The sequence below is a fragment of the Stigmatopora argus genome, chromosome 6 (genome assembly GCF_051989625.1).
Source record: "Stigmatopora argus isolate UIUO_Sarg chromosome 6, RoL_Sarg_1.0, whole genome shotgun sequence".
Lineage (NCBI taxonomy): Eukaryota > Metazoa > Chordata > Actinopteri > Syngnathiformes > Syngnathidae > Stigmatopora > Stigmatopora argus.
The window spans coordinates 19,664,609-19,684,061 of record NC_135392.1 but is presented as its reverse complement, the minus strand read 5'-3'; the positions used below and the strand labels follow the sequence as shown (position 1 = coordinate 19,684,061).

General features: G+C 43.8%; 1 protein-coding gene across 5 annotated transcripts in view; it reads right to left on the bottom strand.

The window, feature by feature from the left end:
- The window catches only part of plxnb1b (plexin b1b), a 219,861-nt gene that overhangs the window by 6,342 nt on the left and 194,066 nt on the right, over positions 1-19,453 (bottom strand). For all 5 annotated transcript variants that reach the window (XM_077602784.1, XM_077602782.1, XM_077602783.1 and 2 more), the window contains 5 exons: positions 5,007-5,167; positions 4,701-4,848; positions 4,437-4,501; positions 4,275-4,350; positions 2,191-2,265 (listed from right to left, as the gene is read on the bottom strand). In XM_077602784.1, coding sequence (XP_077458910.1) covers positions 2,191-2,265; positions 4,275-4,350; positions 4,437-4,501; positions 4,701-4,848; positions 5,007-5,167 — 525 coding nt within the window. The remainder of the gene's footprint in view (positions 1-2,190; positions 2,266-4,274; positions 4,351-4,436; positions 4,502-4,700; positions 4,849-5,006; positions 5,168-19,453) is intronic.

Sequence of the window (19,453 nt, the reverse complement as noted above, 5' to 3'; positions counted from 1 at the left end):
CTAGAGGCAAGTAAGAAGGGGTGGGAAAAATAAGTTTATTGTTTCGTTGCAGCAACAAAGTTGGAATTTATACACAGTAGAATCTGTCCAATGGCAATTTTTTTGAAAATTCTCATCTCATCTAATTTCATTTTCTGAACCGCTTCATCCTCATTAGGGACATGGGGGGTACTGTAGCCAATCCCAGCTGTCTCCGGGCCAGAGGCAGGGGACAACCTAAATCGGTGGCCAGCCGATCGCAGAGCACAAGGAGACAGACAACCATGCACACTCACACCCATACCTCGGGGCAATTTAGAGTGTCCAATCAGCCTACCGTGCATGTTTTTGGAATGTGGGAGGAAACCCACGCACGCCCGGGCAGAACATGCAAACTCCACACAGGTGGATGTGACCTGGATTTGAACCCAGGACCCGAAAACTGTGAGGCTGACATGCTAACAACTCGCACCAACGCCCATTTTTTGAAAATTCTAATTTCAAAATGTATCTCAACCTCTATTTTTTTTATTCAAACGATAGACATCCAATTAAATGAAACGAGGAGGACTGGCTATGAATGCGCAAGTTTGAATGCCATTGAGTGTGCTGGACGTCCAATCCTTCCTCCCATCAGCTGTAAGGCTCTTTAACAAAAAATGGCTGAGTGTTAAGACCTACCGTATCCATCCATGTACATCTATGTGTATGTATGTATATATGTGCTTGCGCTTATGCGTATGCGTGTGCGGGGGGGGGGGGGGGGGGCTGGGTGTGTGTGTATGTGTATATATATATATTTCAGCAACACGCTTATTTATTTATATATTTATTTATTAACTTACTTATTACCTATCTATTTATGTCTAAAATGCCTTTCCTATGTCTGCATCCTCACCCTCTTGCTACTGTTACAACGAAATTTCCCGAATACGGGATGAATAAAGTTATCCAATCCAATCTTGCCAGTGAACGGTGAATCATTCGCCCCTTCCAGTCAAGATGGATTGGAGTGCGGCCAATGCCACTCAAAAATGATTTAAAAATAAAGTGAGCCTAATATTACCAAAAATTTACAGAAACTGAAAGCAAAGCATCCCCATGCAATTTCTCTAGAAATTGCTTCTTGTAGTTATTATTATTATTATTTTGGGAATGCTTTGCAAAACAAAGCTCTCTCTCTCTCTCTCTCTCTCTCTCTATATATATATATATATATATATATATATATATATATATATATATATAGCTTATATATAAGCTTACTTTTTGTTGCTCAGCCGTGCGATTTGACCAATTCTCACTGTTCCAACTTGGAAACATAAAAAAAATTACATGACCGCTTTCGATTTCACTCCTAACTCTTAGGGTTTAAAAAAAATCGACAAATGTAACTGCAAAAAACAATTTTCAAATTTCAAAATGTATCTCATTCTAAATGTTTATTTTGATAAACTTAATGTACATTCACCATTTCAGTTTTAGACAGAACCGTACAGTTCCACCAAAATTTGAAGAACTTTTTATTTTGAATAGGAAAAAAATGACCCAATATTAACAGGAAGTGACCTGAAAATGCCCCAATCTCAAGAAGTGACACAAGAAATGCACTAAACTCAACTCAACCCCCAAAACTGAAAACCACAAAAAGTCTAAAAAAAAGAAAAATGACTAAACAAAAACTTCAATTTAAAGGCAAAAAACTGAGAAAACAACATTAAAATTCCGCCCTCCCAAAAAAAAACGTATGATAGGAATTTTTTTGGGATCACGTTGTTGTTGCACAACTGAAACATTAATTCATTTTCTGTACCTCCTTATCCTCATAAGGGTTGTAGGGAGTGCGGGAGCCTATCCTAGCCAACTACTGGCAGCAGGCGAGGACACCCAGAATTTGTTGCCAGCCAATCACAGGTCACAAGGAGACGGACAACCATTCATGCTCACACACAAACCTGAGGTCAATTTAGAGTGTTTTGCCAGCGTACCATGCATGTTTTTCGAGTGTGGAAAGAAACCAGAGTACCCAGACAAAACCCACACTGGCCTGAGGAGAACATGCAAAGGAACACAAACACAGGAAGGCCGGAAACCAACAGGGATTGAACCTTTGATTTCAGAATTGTGAGGCGGAAGTGCTGACCACTCACACTGGGCCACCCTACTGTAACATAATGCACATGTACACAGGTAGAATGAACACTTACATACCTGGTCATAGTACTTATTTATATACTTGTACAGCTCATGCAGTGCAACCAAGTAGTTCAGTTCTTCTGAATAGTTCTGAAATAAAAGTTGCATTTTAGCTGTCAATCCAAGCTGAGCACAAGCGAGTTCTGAATCTCTGAGTTATAGGCAGAAACTCCTTTGGTCTAATTTTTTATGTGTTTGTTGTAAGCGGGTTTAAAACGCAAGTTGTTGTCATCATAAGCCAAAGCCCAGTGTTGTTACTGCTTTCTGGCACACCCCAATACCACAATGCATTTCCTCGATCCCACCCTGTGCTAAACAACATGGTGACACATCTTGAATTACAGAAAAATGAGGAGATAAAAACGAATTAATAAAGAGCCACACAAATGGAGACTTATTTTACGGGAGCTCCCTCAGTTTTGGTATGCTTCATTTGCGAAAGGGATGTGCTACCGCAATCCGCTATGAGCCCCTTAAAAATCAATAACAAAATACTGTGATCCTTCTTCATTTTGAGGCTTCAACTTTCGCGGCTTAACTACATTGCAGATTTTTTTCTGGGGGGTAAAAAAGTTCAGAAAAATGTGAAAATCCACGCTGAAACTCGCAAGCGGAAGCCTCTCCCCTCTCTTCCGCTCGCCACTAGGAAAATGGCGGAAGACTAAGGGGTAAGCGCTAAAGAAAAAAATATGGCGGGCAGCGGCCATCATTTTTATCTGAAAATAGAGCTTTCTGAGTGGCCGTGAGCTGCTGTGAGTGTGGTTTATTATCAGAAATGCGAGCACCGTGCGACCCTACGCCGTGACGCTTATTTTGAAAATTATTATTATTGTATTATTATATTTTTATTATTTCGCTTATTTGAAAATAAAACTTGCTCGGCGAATTGGATGGCAAAGAGGATCAGCGAAGGGCTTTTTTTTAAAAATGCGAGCCCCATGCGACGTTACGGTGGACGCTTTCGGCCTTGTCCGAAAATAGAGCACTTTGGCCGGCAAGGATGGCAGGACGTCAAGGCGGAGCATAGAGGAAGTTGAGATTCCATTTAAGTCTGGCCAGTGGCCTGAGTTCGTTACACACAAATAGAGCTCCTTGAATGACTAATTGACCATTGGACCACGCGTAGGAGGGAAGTGGAAGTTTAATTTCCCGGCGTCGGCGGACCGTGCCCGCAACGTCGGCGGACCGTGCCCGCAACGTCGGCGGACCGTGCCCGCAACGTCGGCGGACCGTGCCCGTAACGTCGGCGGACCGTGCCCGTCGGCCGGTGATCCGGCGGCGAGGTCTGCAACAGGCAGTGAAGTTTTTTGGAAGACGATGCCGGACATTTTTAGTCAAAAATAAACTGAAAATGCCAGGCTTCAAACTGATCGCATGTGTGGGGATGCTGCTGGCTTCAGGGAAAAGCCAGCCTTAATCAACAAGTTCGACCGTCCTCATGCTTTAAAAAACAAGAACAAAGCCAATGTTTTGACAGATTGGTTTATAACAGACAATAAGTCGTTTTGTCAGGCGAGTACAGTTATCCCTCGAATATTGCGGACAATGGATCCATGGCCACAAGAAGACAAAAGACTTGGACTAAAAGTCCCATTTAACAGTTTTTTTTATTTATATAAAGAGGAGGTACTCTTTTCACTGTGACTACAGTATTTAAAGTAGTTATATTTCTAAATATATACAGTATATTTATATATTAATACATTACAGTCCTCTACATGCTTATAGCTGTAATATTTAATAAATATACACTTTTTGATAATTGTACTTGTGTACTGTACTGTATTTCTGTATAGGCGCAAAAAATGAATTGTGGTAGTTATAATGCCGGTGATCCTACCTTGCAATTTTTCATTTATCGCGGCCATGTCTGGTCTATTTGAGAGATTACTGTACGATATTGTGTATTTTTTAAAATTATTTCTCTTTCCACTTTTATAATTTATATACTAATAAAAACAGTTGCTAATGGTGTGATTAAAGTCAAAACACTGCATGCTTTTTTCTTTTATTGATTTATTTTATAGTCATGGTCGATTTCTGAAACATGTTTGAAACGTTATTGAAACAACTTCTGTAATATATTTGGCTGCACTCACCCTGGATAGTTCAGCCAGTGCAGAGTTCATCTCCTGGTCACTGGCAGAAACAGTTTGTCTGATGTCAGCATAGTATCTGCAATAATGTTACATTGGTTGACATGACATTTGTGCTTGAATATAATCCGAAACAAAAGGTTATTTTACAAAATAAGACAATACCTTTCTACCATCTGTTTGTAACGAGGGATATCTCTAGCATAAAGCAGCTTGTTGATGGGTGAATCCTGCTTGAAATGACAACTGAATTAACATGGATTTTATGGCTGACCTCCTAAATTACCAGATTTACTGAATTTCCTGACTAATTGATCGATGACTCAGAATATCAACAAATTCAATTAATTTGAATTTACCAATTAGTTAATATATTTTTAGCATATTGGGAGATTTCTGGACAAATGCAAATATGCTGCCCTTCCTTACCCGACCCAATTTGTGCTCCGCAATGGTACAGGAATCCATGAAGGTCTGAGCGATGACTGACAGCACTGCATCCACGTGATCTGAGGCTTGCACATCAAAGATTAACTGAGGATTCTTGACAATGTTGATCCAGAAACGCAGGGGGAGACTGGAGTAACATTTGAATTAAATGAGTTATATTATACTGGCCGGTGATTTCCAAGCCTAATGTAGACATGGATTACGGTTTTAACACATGAATGACTACAACAGCTTTTGGATGTAGTATTTGGTAAAGTTAGACCAATCCCAAAGTCCATACTGTACCTGTTAGTCTTCCAAATGTGTATAGTCTCCGGGTCAGATATACTGTGTTGACCAGCTTGGTCATCCAGCAGGTCAAAGAAGTATTTGACAGCCAGTGGGACAGGCTGACTAGTGCTCAGGATAACTGTAAACAAATCATCTACAAATTTCTGTAGGGTCCCCTGAAAACCAAATAGGAAAAAAAGAGAATTTTACATTTTTTTTCAGTTTAATATAATCATTTATTCTTTTAAAAAATCCCTATATGTATATTCAGAGGGCTTGTCTTCCAGAATAAAAGTATCAAGGTAGTGTGTGTATTGTGAAACTTAAGGTGACATCCATCATTTGAAGGCCAACTTGTGCTGATCCCTTCATTTACATTTTGTCAGGATTAGCTTGTTATTGTTTTTCCATTGCTTTCTCCCTGTGTTCTGATGTTCGTTTCCCTACTCTTGTTTGTCCCTCCTGCCTTGCCGTTGTGCTCACGCAGTTGCGCGTCATTTAGAATTATTTCCTGTTTTGTCTATTTAAACCCCACTGATTATTATGTCATTTGTCGGATCGTCTGCTTTATTTCCCTTGCCATTAAACAACTCTAAATGTTCTTACCAAGGACATTGGACATCTTGTGATATTCCTAAGTCTTGGATGTTCATTGTTGTATACTCTTTAACTCTTGTCACAAGCAAATTTCGGGAGTCTTGAATGAATCTGCGGAAGTGCCAGACTGCTCTGTTATCTTTCTTTAACATAAGATTTGGCCGGAACGACTTCTGACGCTTGGGGCCCTAGCCAGATTAATCGCATCGCGATTCCATGGCCATGAATCTATGAAAGTAAGCTTTCTTACAACTTTAGATTGGCCATGTGATGTGTGTTTGGGGTCGCATTAGTTGATGTTCAAATTTTCTACAAAAGATGACCTGTTTTTTGCATTTAAAGGATACAACTGCAGATTGATTGTAGATTCACTCACACAGGTTAGACTGTTTTGAGTGGGACAGCTTAATTGACAGAAGTTAAGAGTCATTATTCAGAAAGAAAAAGAATGAGTTGAAAAACAAGTTGTTTGAGGTTACAGAGCTCAACCTGTTGGCGAGAGCTGGAGCCATGCGCTCTATCGTCCGGCAAAGTCTTGGCAAAGTTTACTGTGTTATTTCTCTAAAATAGAGTAATATTTACTGAAAAATTATCAAGGTTTACATTTTAATTAATCATGTTGGTGTAGCTAGAGAGAAAAATATATCAATCTGTAAAATTATTTTAAATTATACGATTGCTGAAGCTATACTGGTAAATTTGCATGGGGCTCACATTTCTGAGAAAAACCCACCCTAACAGCGGCTCCCAGCCGCTCAGAAAGCTCTATTTTCGGATAAAAATGATGGCCACCGCCATCACATTTTAATGATTTTTTTCAGAAAAAAATCCAAGATTTAGTGAATCCGCGAAATTTGAAGCCGCGATATTCGCGGGATTACTGTACAGTGGTACCTCGTCATACGACCGCTCGTCATACAAAATGCTCGTCTTACGGGGGAAATTTCGATCGAATAATTCGCCCGTGATGCGGTCAAAATTTCGTGATGCGACCAAGCCAGGTGGCCATGGCATTTTTTTTTGCATATCTTTCGTGTATAACAATATCTACAAGCACGGAACGATTAATTCAGACGAGTTTCTCATAGGACCAGGAAACGCACAACGCGCGGGCAAAAAGAGGGCTTTCTGGGTAATGAAGTATACTCGTGCACACAACAACCATAGGCAATGGCAACCTTTCTCAGAATAAAACTTTATTACCCACAATCAATACGTGGGTAAGGTCAACTATTGTATTTCCTGTTATTCTTTCTAAGGAAAGAATCTCCCGCGATCGTTCTTTAAAGACTATTTCTCGTTGGCAAGTGGTCGTGCGTTATCCTATTGTGATGACATTTGTATGCGACATTATTGAAATATATTTTGAAGGGTAGACAAAAACAAACAACTCTTGATGCGTTCGTTTTGAAGACTTCGGCGGAGCGGCCAGGTGGTTTCAACCCGTAGAACTACGTAAGGTAAAAAAGATTACAACAAATTTAGAATTTAGTTTTGTTTGAAGTTACATTAAACGTTGAGTGTCTGTATATAGTTATCCAAGTTAATTTAAATTTGTTTTTTTTTTTACGAGTGCATTGTTGCCGTGGATAAAGCCCACCTGAACAGCCCCCCGCCTCCGTGTATGCCGCTGTCTACCCTCCGCGAAATGTGTCTAATTTTACTCCTATTAAACACATTTTTACTATCAAACCACTCGTTATTTATTACTTTGTCAATATATGGCGAACTATAAGAAATAAAACATTTTTTTCAATCCAATAACCTGTTTTTGGTGTTTTTTTCCAGAGAGTTGGAATGAATTAATTTGTTTCCCATTCATTTCAATGGGAAACTTCCGCTCGAGTTACGAGAATCTTGTCATACGAGCTCAGTCCCGGAACGGATTAAGCTCGTATCTCGAGGTACCACTGTATAATGTATACACGTACACACCTATACATATGTACCGTATTTACTTGCATATAAGCCGCACCCCGAAAGTTGCCATGACATTTTTGAATTTTACAATTTTCACCACCATATTCATGGTTTTAATAGGGAGTACAAATGTGTTACCAGATCTGCCAAACTCCATCGACCCCATTTCAGGAGTACCCTTGTCCCATTTCCGGAGTTAATCCGATTCACGCAAAATCGATATGCGCTGAAGTCGCACAAGACAAACCATTCGTCAGAACTTATAACTCGGATGATTCACAATGCACTCTTGTTACCGAATTCTTCCGGTTTACAGTGCAGTTGAATCAAGATGGCCGAAGCCGTAGCAATGGTGTGAATTTTGAGGTATTTAAATTGGAAATTTGGTACTTTTCTGAAATGGTTGCTTAAAAAAAATGTAGGTGACAATTTTTGGGAGATTTCCGGAGTTTAGGGAGGTTGTCCGGAGTCCCACAGTTTGCGTTGCATTTACGGGTAAACTCCTGAAATTCCGGAGTAGTTGGCAGCTCTGCCTTACTTTGAAGGGAAAATCTTAAGAAAAATCATCACGTCTGTCTTTGTAAATGCAAAATATCAAATTATTCAATTTGAAAAAAGAAATAAGTATATCTTTATGAGAACTTGATGCTTTCTAATTACAGAAATTACAATTGTCTTACCAGAAGTATAAGATGTTGTGGCAGCGATATTGCTTCTGAAGTCAAAATATCTCAATTCTTTCGATGGTTCATATTACTCCAATAGTTTTCACTTTCGAACAAGAAATAAAACAACAAAAAAATCAAGGTGGAAATTTGTTTTATTTCAAAATCATGGCTACTCGTGTCTGGCGAAAAAAAATGTATTTTTCGCTTCGATCTCACTAAGATGGCTGCGCCCCGACCTACCTAAGATGGCCGTGCCCTGACATCGCTAAAATGGCTGCGCCCCGATCTCACTAAGATGGCCATGCCCCGAGCGAACAGTGACGGAAACGTTTTGCATTTTATGCAAGTTACATTTTCATTCATAGATGTCAAAATAAATTTTGTTTAGCGTTTGATCTGTTTATCTTTTCTCTGTTGTGAAATAAATTCGCTTGCGTCGTGACATCACGGCAATTGCATGGGCGCCATTTAGTTGTGATGTCATCGTGTCGCGTCATCGTGTCACGGCGCCGTCAAATTGCAGTTTTTTTTCCAAGTCGTGTTTTTATGCGCATATAAGTTGACCTGGATTCAGTCATCATTTCTTTTTGTCCGACAAAAGCGGCTTGTATGCGAGTAAATACGGTGTATGTACCGTATTTACTCGCATATAAGCCGCATTTGTCGGACAAATAAGAGTAAATACGGTAAGCCATACCCTCGATTCAGTCATCATTTCTTTTTGTCCGACAAAAGCGGCTTATATGCGAGTAAATACGGTATATGTACCATATTTACTCGCATATAAGCCACCTTTGTCGCACAAAAAAATGATGACTGAATCGAGGGTACGGCTTACTGTATTAAATCGAATATAGGCCGCTTTTGTTGGACAAAAAATGATGACTGAATTGAGGGTACGGCTTATTTGAGCATAAACACACGACATGCACAAAACTGAAAGTTGACGCCGTCATGGAACGATGACGTCACGACAAAATGGCGCCATGACGCAATGGTGTCGTAACATCATGACCGATACGGTCATGTATTTCAAAATAGAGAAAATATAAACAGATAAAATGATACAATTTATTTTGACGTCTAAGAATGAAATTGAAGAAAAACAACCGTACGTATCTTGCATAAAATGTGAAAAAAAACTCACTTCTCGGTCGGGCCACAGCCATCTTACCTAGGTCCTGGGGCAGCCATCTTACCTGGGGTGCTGCCGTCTAAACCTAGTTAAACGTGCTCTGACTGGCCAGACGCGAGTAACCTTGATTTTGAAATAAAACAAAATTCCACTTTGATTTTTTTAGTTTTATTTTTTGTTCGAAAGTGACAATTATTGAAGTAATATGAACCATTGGAAGAATTGAGATATTTTGACATTGGAAGCAATATGGCTGCCACAACAGCTTAAACTTTTGGTAAGAAAATTATAATTTATGTAATTAGAAAGCATCAGGTTCTCATCAAGATAGACTTATTTCTTTTTTCAACTTGAACAATTTGATATTTTGCATTTAGGCTGCCTGGTGGCGCGAGTGGTTAGCGCGTCGGCCTCACAACTCTGGGGTCCTGGGTTCAAATCCAGGTCATGTCCATCTGTGTGGAGTTTGCATGTTTTCCCTGGGCCTGCGTGGGTTTCTTCCCACATTCCAAAAACATGCATGGTAGGCTGAGTGGACACTCTAAATTGCCCCTAGGTATGGGTGTGAACCCCAGAGCCACCGATTTAGGCTGTCCCCCGCCTCTGGCCCGGAGACAGCTGGGATTGGCTCCAGTACCCCCATGTCCCTAATGAGGATATAGTGGTTCAGAAAATGAGATGAGAGATGAGATGCTTTTGAGTCATACAGTATCTCAGAAATACCACTTGTGATGATTTTTCTTAAGATGTTCCCTTCTAATTTGTACTCCCTATTAAAACCATGAATATGGAGGTGAAAATTGGGAATCAGGGGGGCGGCTTATACGCGAGAAATTGTCAAATACAAAAATTGTAAGGCAATTTTAAGGGTGCGGCGGGTGGCTTATATGCGCATAAAAACACAACATGCACTAAACTGCAAGGAGACAAAGACGAAACACCTTAACACCATAACCATAACATTCATGGCATTATTTTCTTTTTTCTTTTTCTTTTTATTAAAGCAGAATTTCATTGCAATGTTTTTCTTTTTATTTAAGTATTTTTTCATTTAATAATAATATATCTGGTGATATATATAGATTTTTTTAATAGAATAATATGACTATGTATTTATGTAGTCAAACTTATCATAACAGTATGGTCTGCATTTTTTAAGGAGTTTGCTCATTGGACGACGAAGGCATTGATGATCATAAAGCAGAGCCTGGCACACATGCCATTGAACACTGCAGAACTCAGCCCTATACCCTCATGATTGACGAAAGCAATGACCGTAGATATTGACTAACTTTTTGGGTGGGCATAAAACGTAAACCCGACTCCTTGATTTCCCTGAGTTGGTGTCAGGTACAGCGTCAGCAATCTTAGCCATTATTGATTAACTGTTCCAAGAAAAACACATTCCATGGACAAATGTTGTGGGATTTGCTAGTCACTATTGTAACACTATGGTTGGAAAGAAAAACTCTTAAGAATCATGGAAAATAATGAGGCTGTGTTTAGCATTGGATGCATTTGCCACATTGGCAATCTTTGTGTAAAAAGTGGACTGAAGACACTTCCAGTCAATGTGGATGACTTGCTGGTGGATATCTGGATATTTTTTTGAAGAACAGCTCAAAATGAATGTAGGATTTTAATGAGTTTGAGGACTTTACAAACACTGAGCATGAACAGATCCTCAAGCATTACACAACACGATGGATATCTCTGATAAAAGTGGGAGAAAGAACTCTGACACAATTTGAAGCTCTCAAAACCTACTTTTCCGAACATGCAGATGTTGAACGGTCAGGTAAAGCCAAATCAATCAATGATAGGCGACAGGACACTCTGACTTTCCTCACACTCCACTTCCTCAGCTACATCTTAACCCACATCAATTTATTCAAATTACTCTTCCAAACAGAAGAATGCATGATTGGTGATGTGATTCCAGAAATGGAACAGCTGCTAAAGAAATTGTTGGTAAAATTTGTCCGACTTACTGCCATCAACGCGGACGACACTCTGACACCGGTCATAAAGGGACCGGACCCCACGTATCAGGGGTTCTGGAACCCCATACTCCCGGAGTACCCCCCACAAGATTCCCCGGGGGACACGGTCGAACGCCTTCTCCAAGTCCATAAAACACATGGAGACTTGTTGGGTGAACTTCCATGCCCAGGGTGTATTGGATTGGATTGGATAACTTTATTCATCCCGTATTCGGGAAATTTCGTTGTCACAGTAGCAAGAGGGTGAGGATGCAGGAATAGGAAAGGCATTTTAGACATAAATACATAAATAGATAGGTAATAAGTAAATAAATGAATAAATACATGAATAAAATAAATACATGAATAAATATATAAATAAATAAGCGTGTTGCTTAGCACATATATACATACATACACTTAAATGTACATGCATACGGTAGGTCTTAACACTCAGCCATTTTTTTGTTAAAGAGCCTGACAGCTGATGGGAGGAAGGATCTGCGGAAGCGCTCCTTCCTTCAATGAGGGTGCCGCAGTCTATTGCTAAAGGAGCTTCGGAGGGACTCCACAGACTCATGCAGGGGGTGGGAGGTGCTGTCCATGATGGACATCATCCTGGTCAGCATTCTCCGCTCTCCCACTTCCTCCACAGAGTCCAGAGGACAGCCCAGAACAGAGCTGGCCCTCCTGACCAGCTTATTCAGCCTGTTCCTGTCCCTCTCCGTGCTCCCGCATCCCCAACAGAGCACTGCATAAAACACTGTAGATGCCACCACAGTGTCGTAGAAAGTCCTCAGCAGTTTCCTGCACACTCCAAAGGACCGTAGACTCCTCAGTAGGTAGAGGCGGCTCTGGCCCCTTTTGTACAGGGCATCTATGTTTGTGGACCAATCTAGTTTGTTGTTGAGGTGAACACCCAGGTACTTAAAATTCTCCACGATTTCAATGTCTGTACCCTGGATGTTCACCTGAGTGGTCTGTTGAGGATTCCTCCGAAAATCGATGACCATTTCCTTTGTCTTACTGGTGTTGATGTAGAGGTGGTTTTGCCCACACCAGTCAACAAAGGCTGTACTCCAGGTCGTTCCCGTCCGTCACTCGTCCAACAATAGCGGTGTCGTCAGAGAACTTCTGGAGGTGGCAGGTGTCTGTATTATGTTTAAAGTCCGATGTGTAGAGGGAGAAGAGGAGTGGAGAGAGCACTGTGCCTTGTGGGGCCCCCGTGCTGCAAGCTACCACATCAGACGTACAGCTGATCCACGTAGAGCTGATCCACTGTTCCAGGGCCAGGACAAAAACGACACTGCTCCTCCCGAATCCAAGATTCGATCTCCCGGCGAACCCTCTTCTCCAGGACCCCGGAAAAAACCTTCCCGGGGAGGCTGAGGAGTGTGATTCCTCTATAATTGAACACACCCTTTGGTCGCCCTTTTTAATAAGGGGAACAACCACCCCAGTCTTCCAATCCAGAGGCAGTGTCCCCGATGTCCATGCGATGTTGCAGAGGCGTGTCAACCAAGACAGCCCCACAACATCCAGAGTCTTTAGAAAATCTGGGCGGATCTCTTGCCACCGAGGAGCTTTTTAACCACCTTGGTGACTTCAACCCCAGAGATAAGAGTCCACCCCAGAGTCCCCTGGCTTTGCTTCCTCATGGGAAGGGGTGTCAGTGGAATTGAGGAGGTCTTCAAAGTATTCCGCCCACCGATTCACAACATCCTGAGTCAAGGTCAGCAGCACCCCATCCCCACTATACACTGTGTTGGTGGTGCACTGCTTCCTCCTTCTGAGACGTCGGATGGTGGACACAAATTTCCTTGAAGCCACCCGGAAGTCGTTCTCCATGGCCTCACCGAACTCCTCCCATGCCCAGGTTTTTGCCTCAGAGGCGACCAGAGCTGCATGCCGCTTGGCCACCCGGTACCCGTCAGCTGCATCCGGAGTCCCATCGGCCAAAATGGCCCGGTAGGACTCCTTTTTAAGCCTGACGGCATCCCTTTTAACGCCAGTGTCCACCAGCGGGTTCTGGGGTTGCCACCACGACAGGCACCGACCACCTTGCGGCCGCAGCTTTGGTCTGCTGCATCACCAATAAAAGCGCGGAATATGGTCCACAGGGACTCAATGTCCTACGGCCTCTTCCCGGACATGAGAGAAGCTCCGTCGGAGGTGGGAATTGAAACTGGGGAAACATGGGACTCCGGCAGGCGTTCCCAGCAGACCCTCATGACACGTTTGTGTCTCCGGGGCCACACCATCATCTGCCCCCAACATTGGAGCCAACTCACCACCAGGTGGTGATCGGTTGAGAGCTCCGCCCCTCTCTTTACGCGAGTGTCCAAAACATGCGGCCGCAGGTCCGATTACACGATCACAAAGTCGATCATCGAACTGCGGCCTAGGGTGTCCTGGCGCCAAGTGCAACATGGTGTTCATTATTGTCAATCCACGACAAGTGCAGAAATCCAACAATAGAACACAACTCGGGTTCCAATCAGGGGGGCCATTCTTCCAAATCACTCCCCTCCAGGTCTCACTGTCTTTGCCCATGTGACCAATGAAGTCCCCCAGCAGAACGAGGGAGTCCCCTGAAGGAGCACTCTCCAGCAACCCCCTACAAGGACTACAAAAAGGGTGGGTACTCTGAACTGCTGTTTGGTGCGTACACAGAAACAACAGTTAGGTCCCGTCCCCTCACCCGAAGACGGAGGAATGCTACCCTCTCGTCCACCGGGGAAAACCCCAACATACACGCACTGAGCCAGGGGGCAACAAGAATGCCCATACCCACTTGACGCCTCTCAACGTGAGCAACTCCTAGGTGGAACAAGATCCAAGATGGCGGGTGCTCTCCAGTTTGGTGTTTTGTTTTCTCAGTCTTATCGTTATTTACGAACATCTGCGAGGCAAACATTTTCTACAGTCGCCAGGATTAAATTACTCTCGGTAGGAGATGCGATATATCCATCACAACAGATTACCAACGAACGTACAATATCCCCGAGGACATCTCGAGACCACCGGAATCTCCATGGATAGTCAGCCCACTCAGAGTACGACGGAGGCGGCGAAGGGAAAGAAAGCAAAAGCGCGGATGCCGGGCGGGCCTAGCTGCTAAGCTAAGGAAACAACTGCACAGAGCACCGCTTGCGAGTATCAACGCCAGATCCATCACCCACAAAATGGACGAATTGGAACCTCAGCTTGCTACCAACAGCTTTGTCAGGAACTGCAACATTATTCTCATAACGGAAACGTGGCTACACCCGCAAATCCCCAATGCTGCAGTCTCGTTAGCTAGCCGCACGCTACACCGGCAGGACCGATCGGCAGACTCCGGAAAGAGCAGGGGGGGGTTCTTTACGTGTACATACACAACGACTGGTGCTGCAACAGTAGGATCATTAACACCCACTGTTCCCCTGATTTAGAGCTCTTGGCAGTTCGGTGCAGGCCCTTCTATCTACCTAGGGAGCTAACGATTGTCATTGTAATGGCTGTTTACATCCCACCGGATGCTAACGTTAGCACGGTAATTAGCGTCCTGCTAGCGACTGTAAACAAACAGCAGCTTGTCCGCAGGTGCTCAAAGCCTGTGCTGACCAGCTCACTGGGGTTTTCACAAAGATTTTCAATTGTTCCCTGCAACTATCCATCATCCCATCCTGCCTGAAATCTGCCACCATTATCCCTGTCCCTAAAAAGCCAACCATTGACAGCCTGAATGATTATATGCCTGTTGCACTTACGCCTGTGACCATGAAGTGCTTTGAAAAGTTGCTCGCCCGCCACATCAGGGATACAAACCCTCCCTCAGTTGACCCTCACCAGTTTGCTTATAGAGCAAACAGGTCCACTGACGACGCCATCGCCGTAGCTCTACACACAGCACTGAGATACCTGGAGCACCATGGGAACTATGTGAGGATGCTTTTCATTGACTATAGCTCAGCCTTCAACACTATAATACCGAACATTCTGGCTGACAAATTCTTCCACCTTGGACTATCCTTTTCCATCTGCTGCTGGATTAAGAACTTCTTAACCAACCATCCACAAACTGTTAGACTTGGTCCCCACCTCTCTTCCTCCATTACACTGAGCACTGGCTCCCCTCTAGGCTGTGTACTGAGTCCTCTTCTATACTCCTGTACACATACGACTTCACACCGACCCACCACTCTAACTCCATCATCAAATTTGCCAATGAAACCACTGTGGTCGGACTCATCTCAAGGGGGGGGGATGAGTCTGCCTACAGAGATGAGGTCAACAAACTGTCTTTGTGGTGTTTGGTGAACAATCTCACACTAAACACAACGAAAACTAAAGAAATAATCCTGGACTTTTGCAAACGCAGCACAGATCTGGCCCCACTCCTCATAAAGGGAGTATGCGTAGACAGGGTCTAGTACTTCAAATTCCTGGGGGTCCACGTCACGAACAAGCTCTCCTGGTCTACCAACATCACGGCAGTGGTAAAGAAGGCCCAGAAGTGACTCCATTTCCTGATGGTACTCAGGAGGAACAACTTGGACACTAAGCTTCTGGTAACCTTCTATAGAGCCACTGTGGAGAGCAATCTGGCATACTGCATTACAGTGTGGTATGCTAGAAGCATGTCAGCAGACAGAAAAGCCATGCAGAGAGTGATCAACACCACCCAGAAGATCATCGGCTGCTCTCTGCCCTTACTGGATGACATTACCAGCCTTCACTACCTCAGCAGAGCCGGGAGCATTGTTAGGGACCCATACCACCCTGGTCACAACCTGTTCCAGCTGCTGCCCTCTGGCAGACGCTACAGGTCTCACAAAGCACATACAAATAGACTTAGAAACTGTTTTTTTGCCACAGCCATCAGGACTCTGAACTTGCGTTAGCCGACACACAATCCCTTTTGTGCAATAACTTTGGGGTGTGCAATAACAATGTGCAATATTTTAGAATTTACCTTGCCAGGATGTGACTTTTTATATTTTTATATTACTTATTTATGTTTTTTTTCCTGGAAAAACACACTTTGTGGACTAGCACCACCAATTTCGTTATACGCAGCTGTGTATGATGACAATAAAGGCTTTGATTTGATTGATTTGATTTGGAAGAGTGTCCAACCTCCCTCGAGAAGAGTGTTACCAGAACCCAAGCTGTGCATAGAGGTGAGCCCGACTACATCAAGCCGGAATTTCACGACCTCACGCACTAGCTCAGGCTTTTCCCAACCAGAGAGGTGAGATTCCACATCCCAAGAGCCAATTTCTGGAGCCCGTGATTGGACCGCCAAGGATCCCTCCTTTGGCTGCCGCCCAGCTTTTGACGCACCTGACCTCTTTGTCCCCTCTTATATGTGGTGAGCCCATGTGAGGGGGAAGCCACGTCGTCTCTTTGGGCTGTGCCCGGTCGGGCCCCATGGGTGTAGGCCCGACTACCAGGCGCTCACCATCGTGCCGAATCTCCGGGCCTGGCTCCAGAGTGGAGCCCCGGTGACCCGTGTTCAGGCAAGGGAAATCATAGTTCATAGTTCTTTCTCATCAAAAGAGGTCTTCTGAGCCATTCTTCGCCTTTGTACAGATGGAGCATGTGAAATCTGCTGACACCTTGACAGAAGTGGACATTACCAACAGGTACCTACAGCATGAAGGTGGCAGACTTACAGCTGGCGTGAGTGGTAGGGCTCTCTTCAAAAACAATGATGATGAAAGCAACCTAAACATCACACCAGCAAATGAAGTAGTCTTATTTTCTTCTGTGTGCTTTCTATGAGGCTGTTGTGACCAAAATGATCAACAAATTAAAAATAAAAAATAAAAATAAAATCAGACTTAGGCTTGTCATCATCATTGACTAGACAAAAGCCTAATTGTCATCATACCCAGCTGCGTATGACAAAATTGAAAGTGCTTCTCCACAAAGTGCGCTTTTCCCAGGCAAGAGCCCAACCAAGTGATAGTTTCAGACTTGCTGGCACTCTGCCGTGATGGATACATCGCATCACCTCCCGAGTGCAACCAAATCCCGGCGACTGCGAAAAGGTTTGCCTGACCGATGCCAACAAAGAATAAAATTGATCACTTACCTCCCACTGTCTGCTTACTTACCTTCAGTCAGCCAGCAGGAGGCAGATCACCGCCCAACGTCCTTCATGTTTCCTCACCCCGAAGTTGTGACACAGAGGGGATTGTGTGTCGTGCTACTGCAAATTCAGTCCTGATGGCTGTGGGAAAGAAGCGGTCCTTAAGCCTCTTTGTCCGTGCTTTGTGAGACCGGTAGCGGCTGCCAGAGGGAAGCAGCTGGAACAGGTTGTGACCAGGGTGGTCCGGGTCCCCAACAATGTTCCCGGCTCTACTGAGGTAACGAGGGCTGGCAATATCTTCCAGTGAGGGCAGAGAGCAGCCGACGATCCTCTGGGCAGTGTTAATCACTCTCTGCATGGCCTTTTTGTCTGCTGCTGTGCTTCCAGCGTACCACACTGTGATGCCGTATGCCAGGATGCTCTCCACAGTGGCTTTATAGAAAGTTACCAGAAGCTTAGGGTTCAAGTTGTTCCTCCTGAGTACCCTCAGGAAATGGAGTCGTTTCTGGGCCTTCTTCACTACTGCCGTGGTGTTTGTGGACCAGGAATTTAAAGGACTGGACCCGGTCTACACGAACTCCATTTATGAGGAGTGGGGCCAGATCTGTGCTCTGTTTGCGGAAGTCCAGGATTATTTCTTTAGTTTTTGTGTTGTTCAGTGTGAGGTTGTTCACCGAGCACCACGAAGACAGTTTGTTGACCTCGGTCTCTATAGGCCGCCTCATTCCCTTCTGAGATGAATCCGACCACAGTGGTGTCATCAGCAAATTTGATGACGTAGTTAGACTGGTGGGTTGGTGTACAGTCATAAGTGTACAGGGAGTACAGAAGAGGACTCAGTACACAGCCTTGAGGGGAGCCAGTGCTCAGTGTAATGGAGGAAGAAAGGTGGGAAGCAAATCTAACAGTTTGTGGTCGGTTAGTTAGGAAGTTCTTTATCCAACAGCAGATGGAGGAGGATAGTCCAAGGTGGGATAGTTTGTCAGTCAGAATGTCCGGTTTCATGGTGTTGAAGGCTGAGCTATAGTCAATGAAAAGCATCCTCACGTAATTCCCATGGTGTTCCAGGTGGCTCAATGCTGTATGTAGAGCAATGGTGATAGCATCCTCAGTGGACCTGTTAGCTCTATAAGCAAACTGGTGACGGTCAACTGAGGGAGAGATTGTATTCCTGATATGGCGGGCTATCAACTTTTCAAAGCACTTCATGATCACAGGCGTGAGAGCAACAGGCCTATAATCATTCATGCTGTCAATGGTTGGCTTTTTGGGGACAGGGATAATGGTGGCAGATTTCAGGCAGGATGGAATGATGGATTGTTGCAGGGAACAATTGAAGATTTTTTTGAAGACTCCAGCCATCTGGTCAGCACAGGCTTTGAGCACCTTCCCAGGTACTCCATCAGGGCCAGCAGCCTTCCTGGTATTCACAGACCCTATTTCCAGTCTCACTTCCTGTTCCTGGAACTTCAGTGTATTGCTGCAGGGTAGTGGTAGGGGTGTTGAGACTGGGTCTGATTTGTCAGTCTCAAAGCGGGCAAAGAAACGGTTCAGTTCCTCCGCTAGTGAGGCATCTGCGTTAACAGACATATTATTGTTATTGTAGTTGGTAATATGTCGTATTGCCTGCCACATCTTCTTTGGGTTATTTTCTGTGAAGTGCTCCTCAATTTTCTTAGTATATTCTGCCTTGGCCTTTTTAATGCCTCTTTTCAGCTCAGCTCTGGCAGCTCTATATTTCATCTTGTCCCCTGATCTGAAAGCGGTGTTACGGCATTTGATGAGTGCCTGTGTCTCCTTGGTCATCCAGGGTTTTTGGTTAGGAAAAACCCGTATTTGTTTATTTATAGTGATGTTGTCCATGCAGTTTTTGATATAGGAAAGTACAGCGTCCGTATAGTCCTGGAGGTTGTCGTGTTCAAAGAGTTCCCAGTTGGTGCGGGAAAAACAGTCCTGCAGCTGAGAAAGGGCGTCCTCGGGCCAAGTTTTTATTGTCTTTATTTGTGGCCTTGTTAGCCTCTGGAATGGAGTGTATGCTCGGGTGAGGGCTAGACAGAGGTGATCTGATCCAGCTAGGTGAG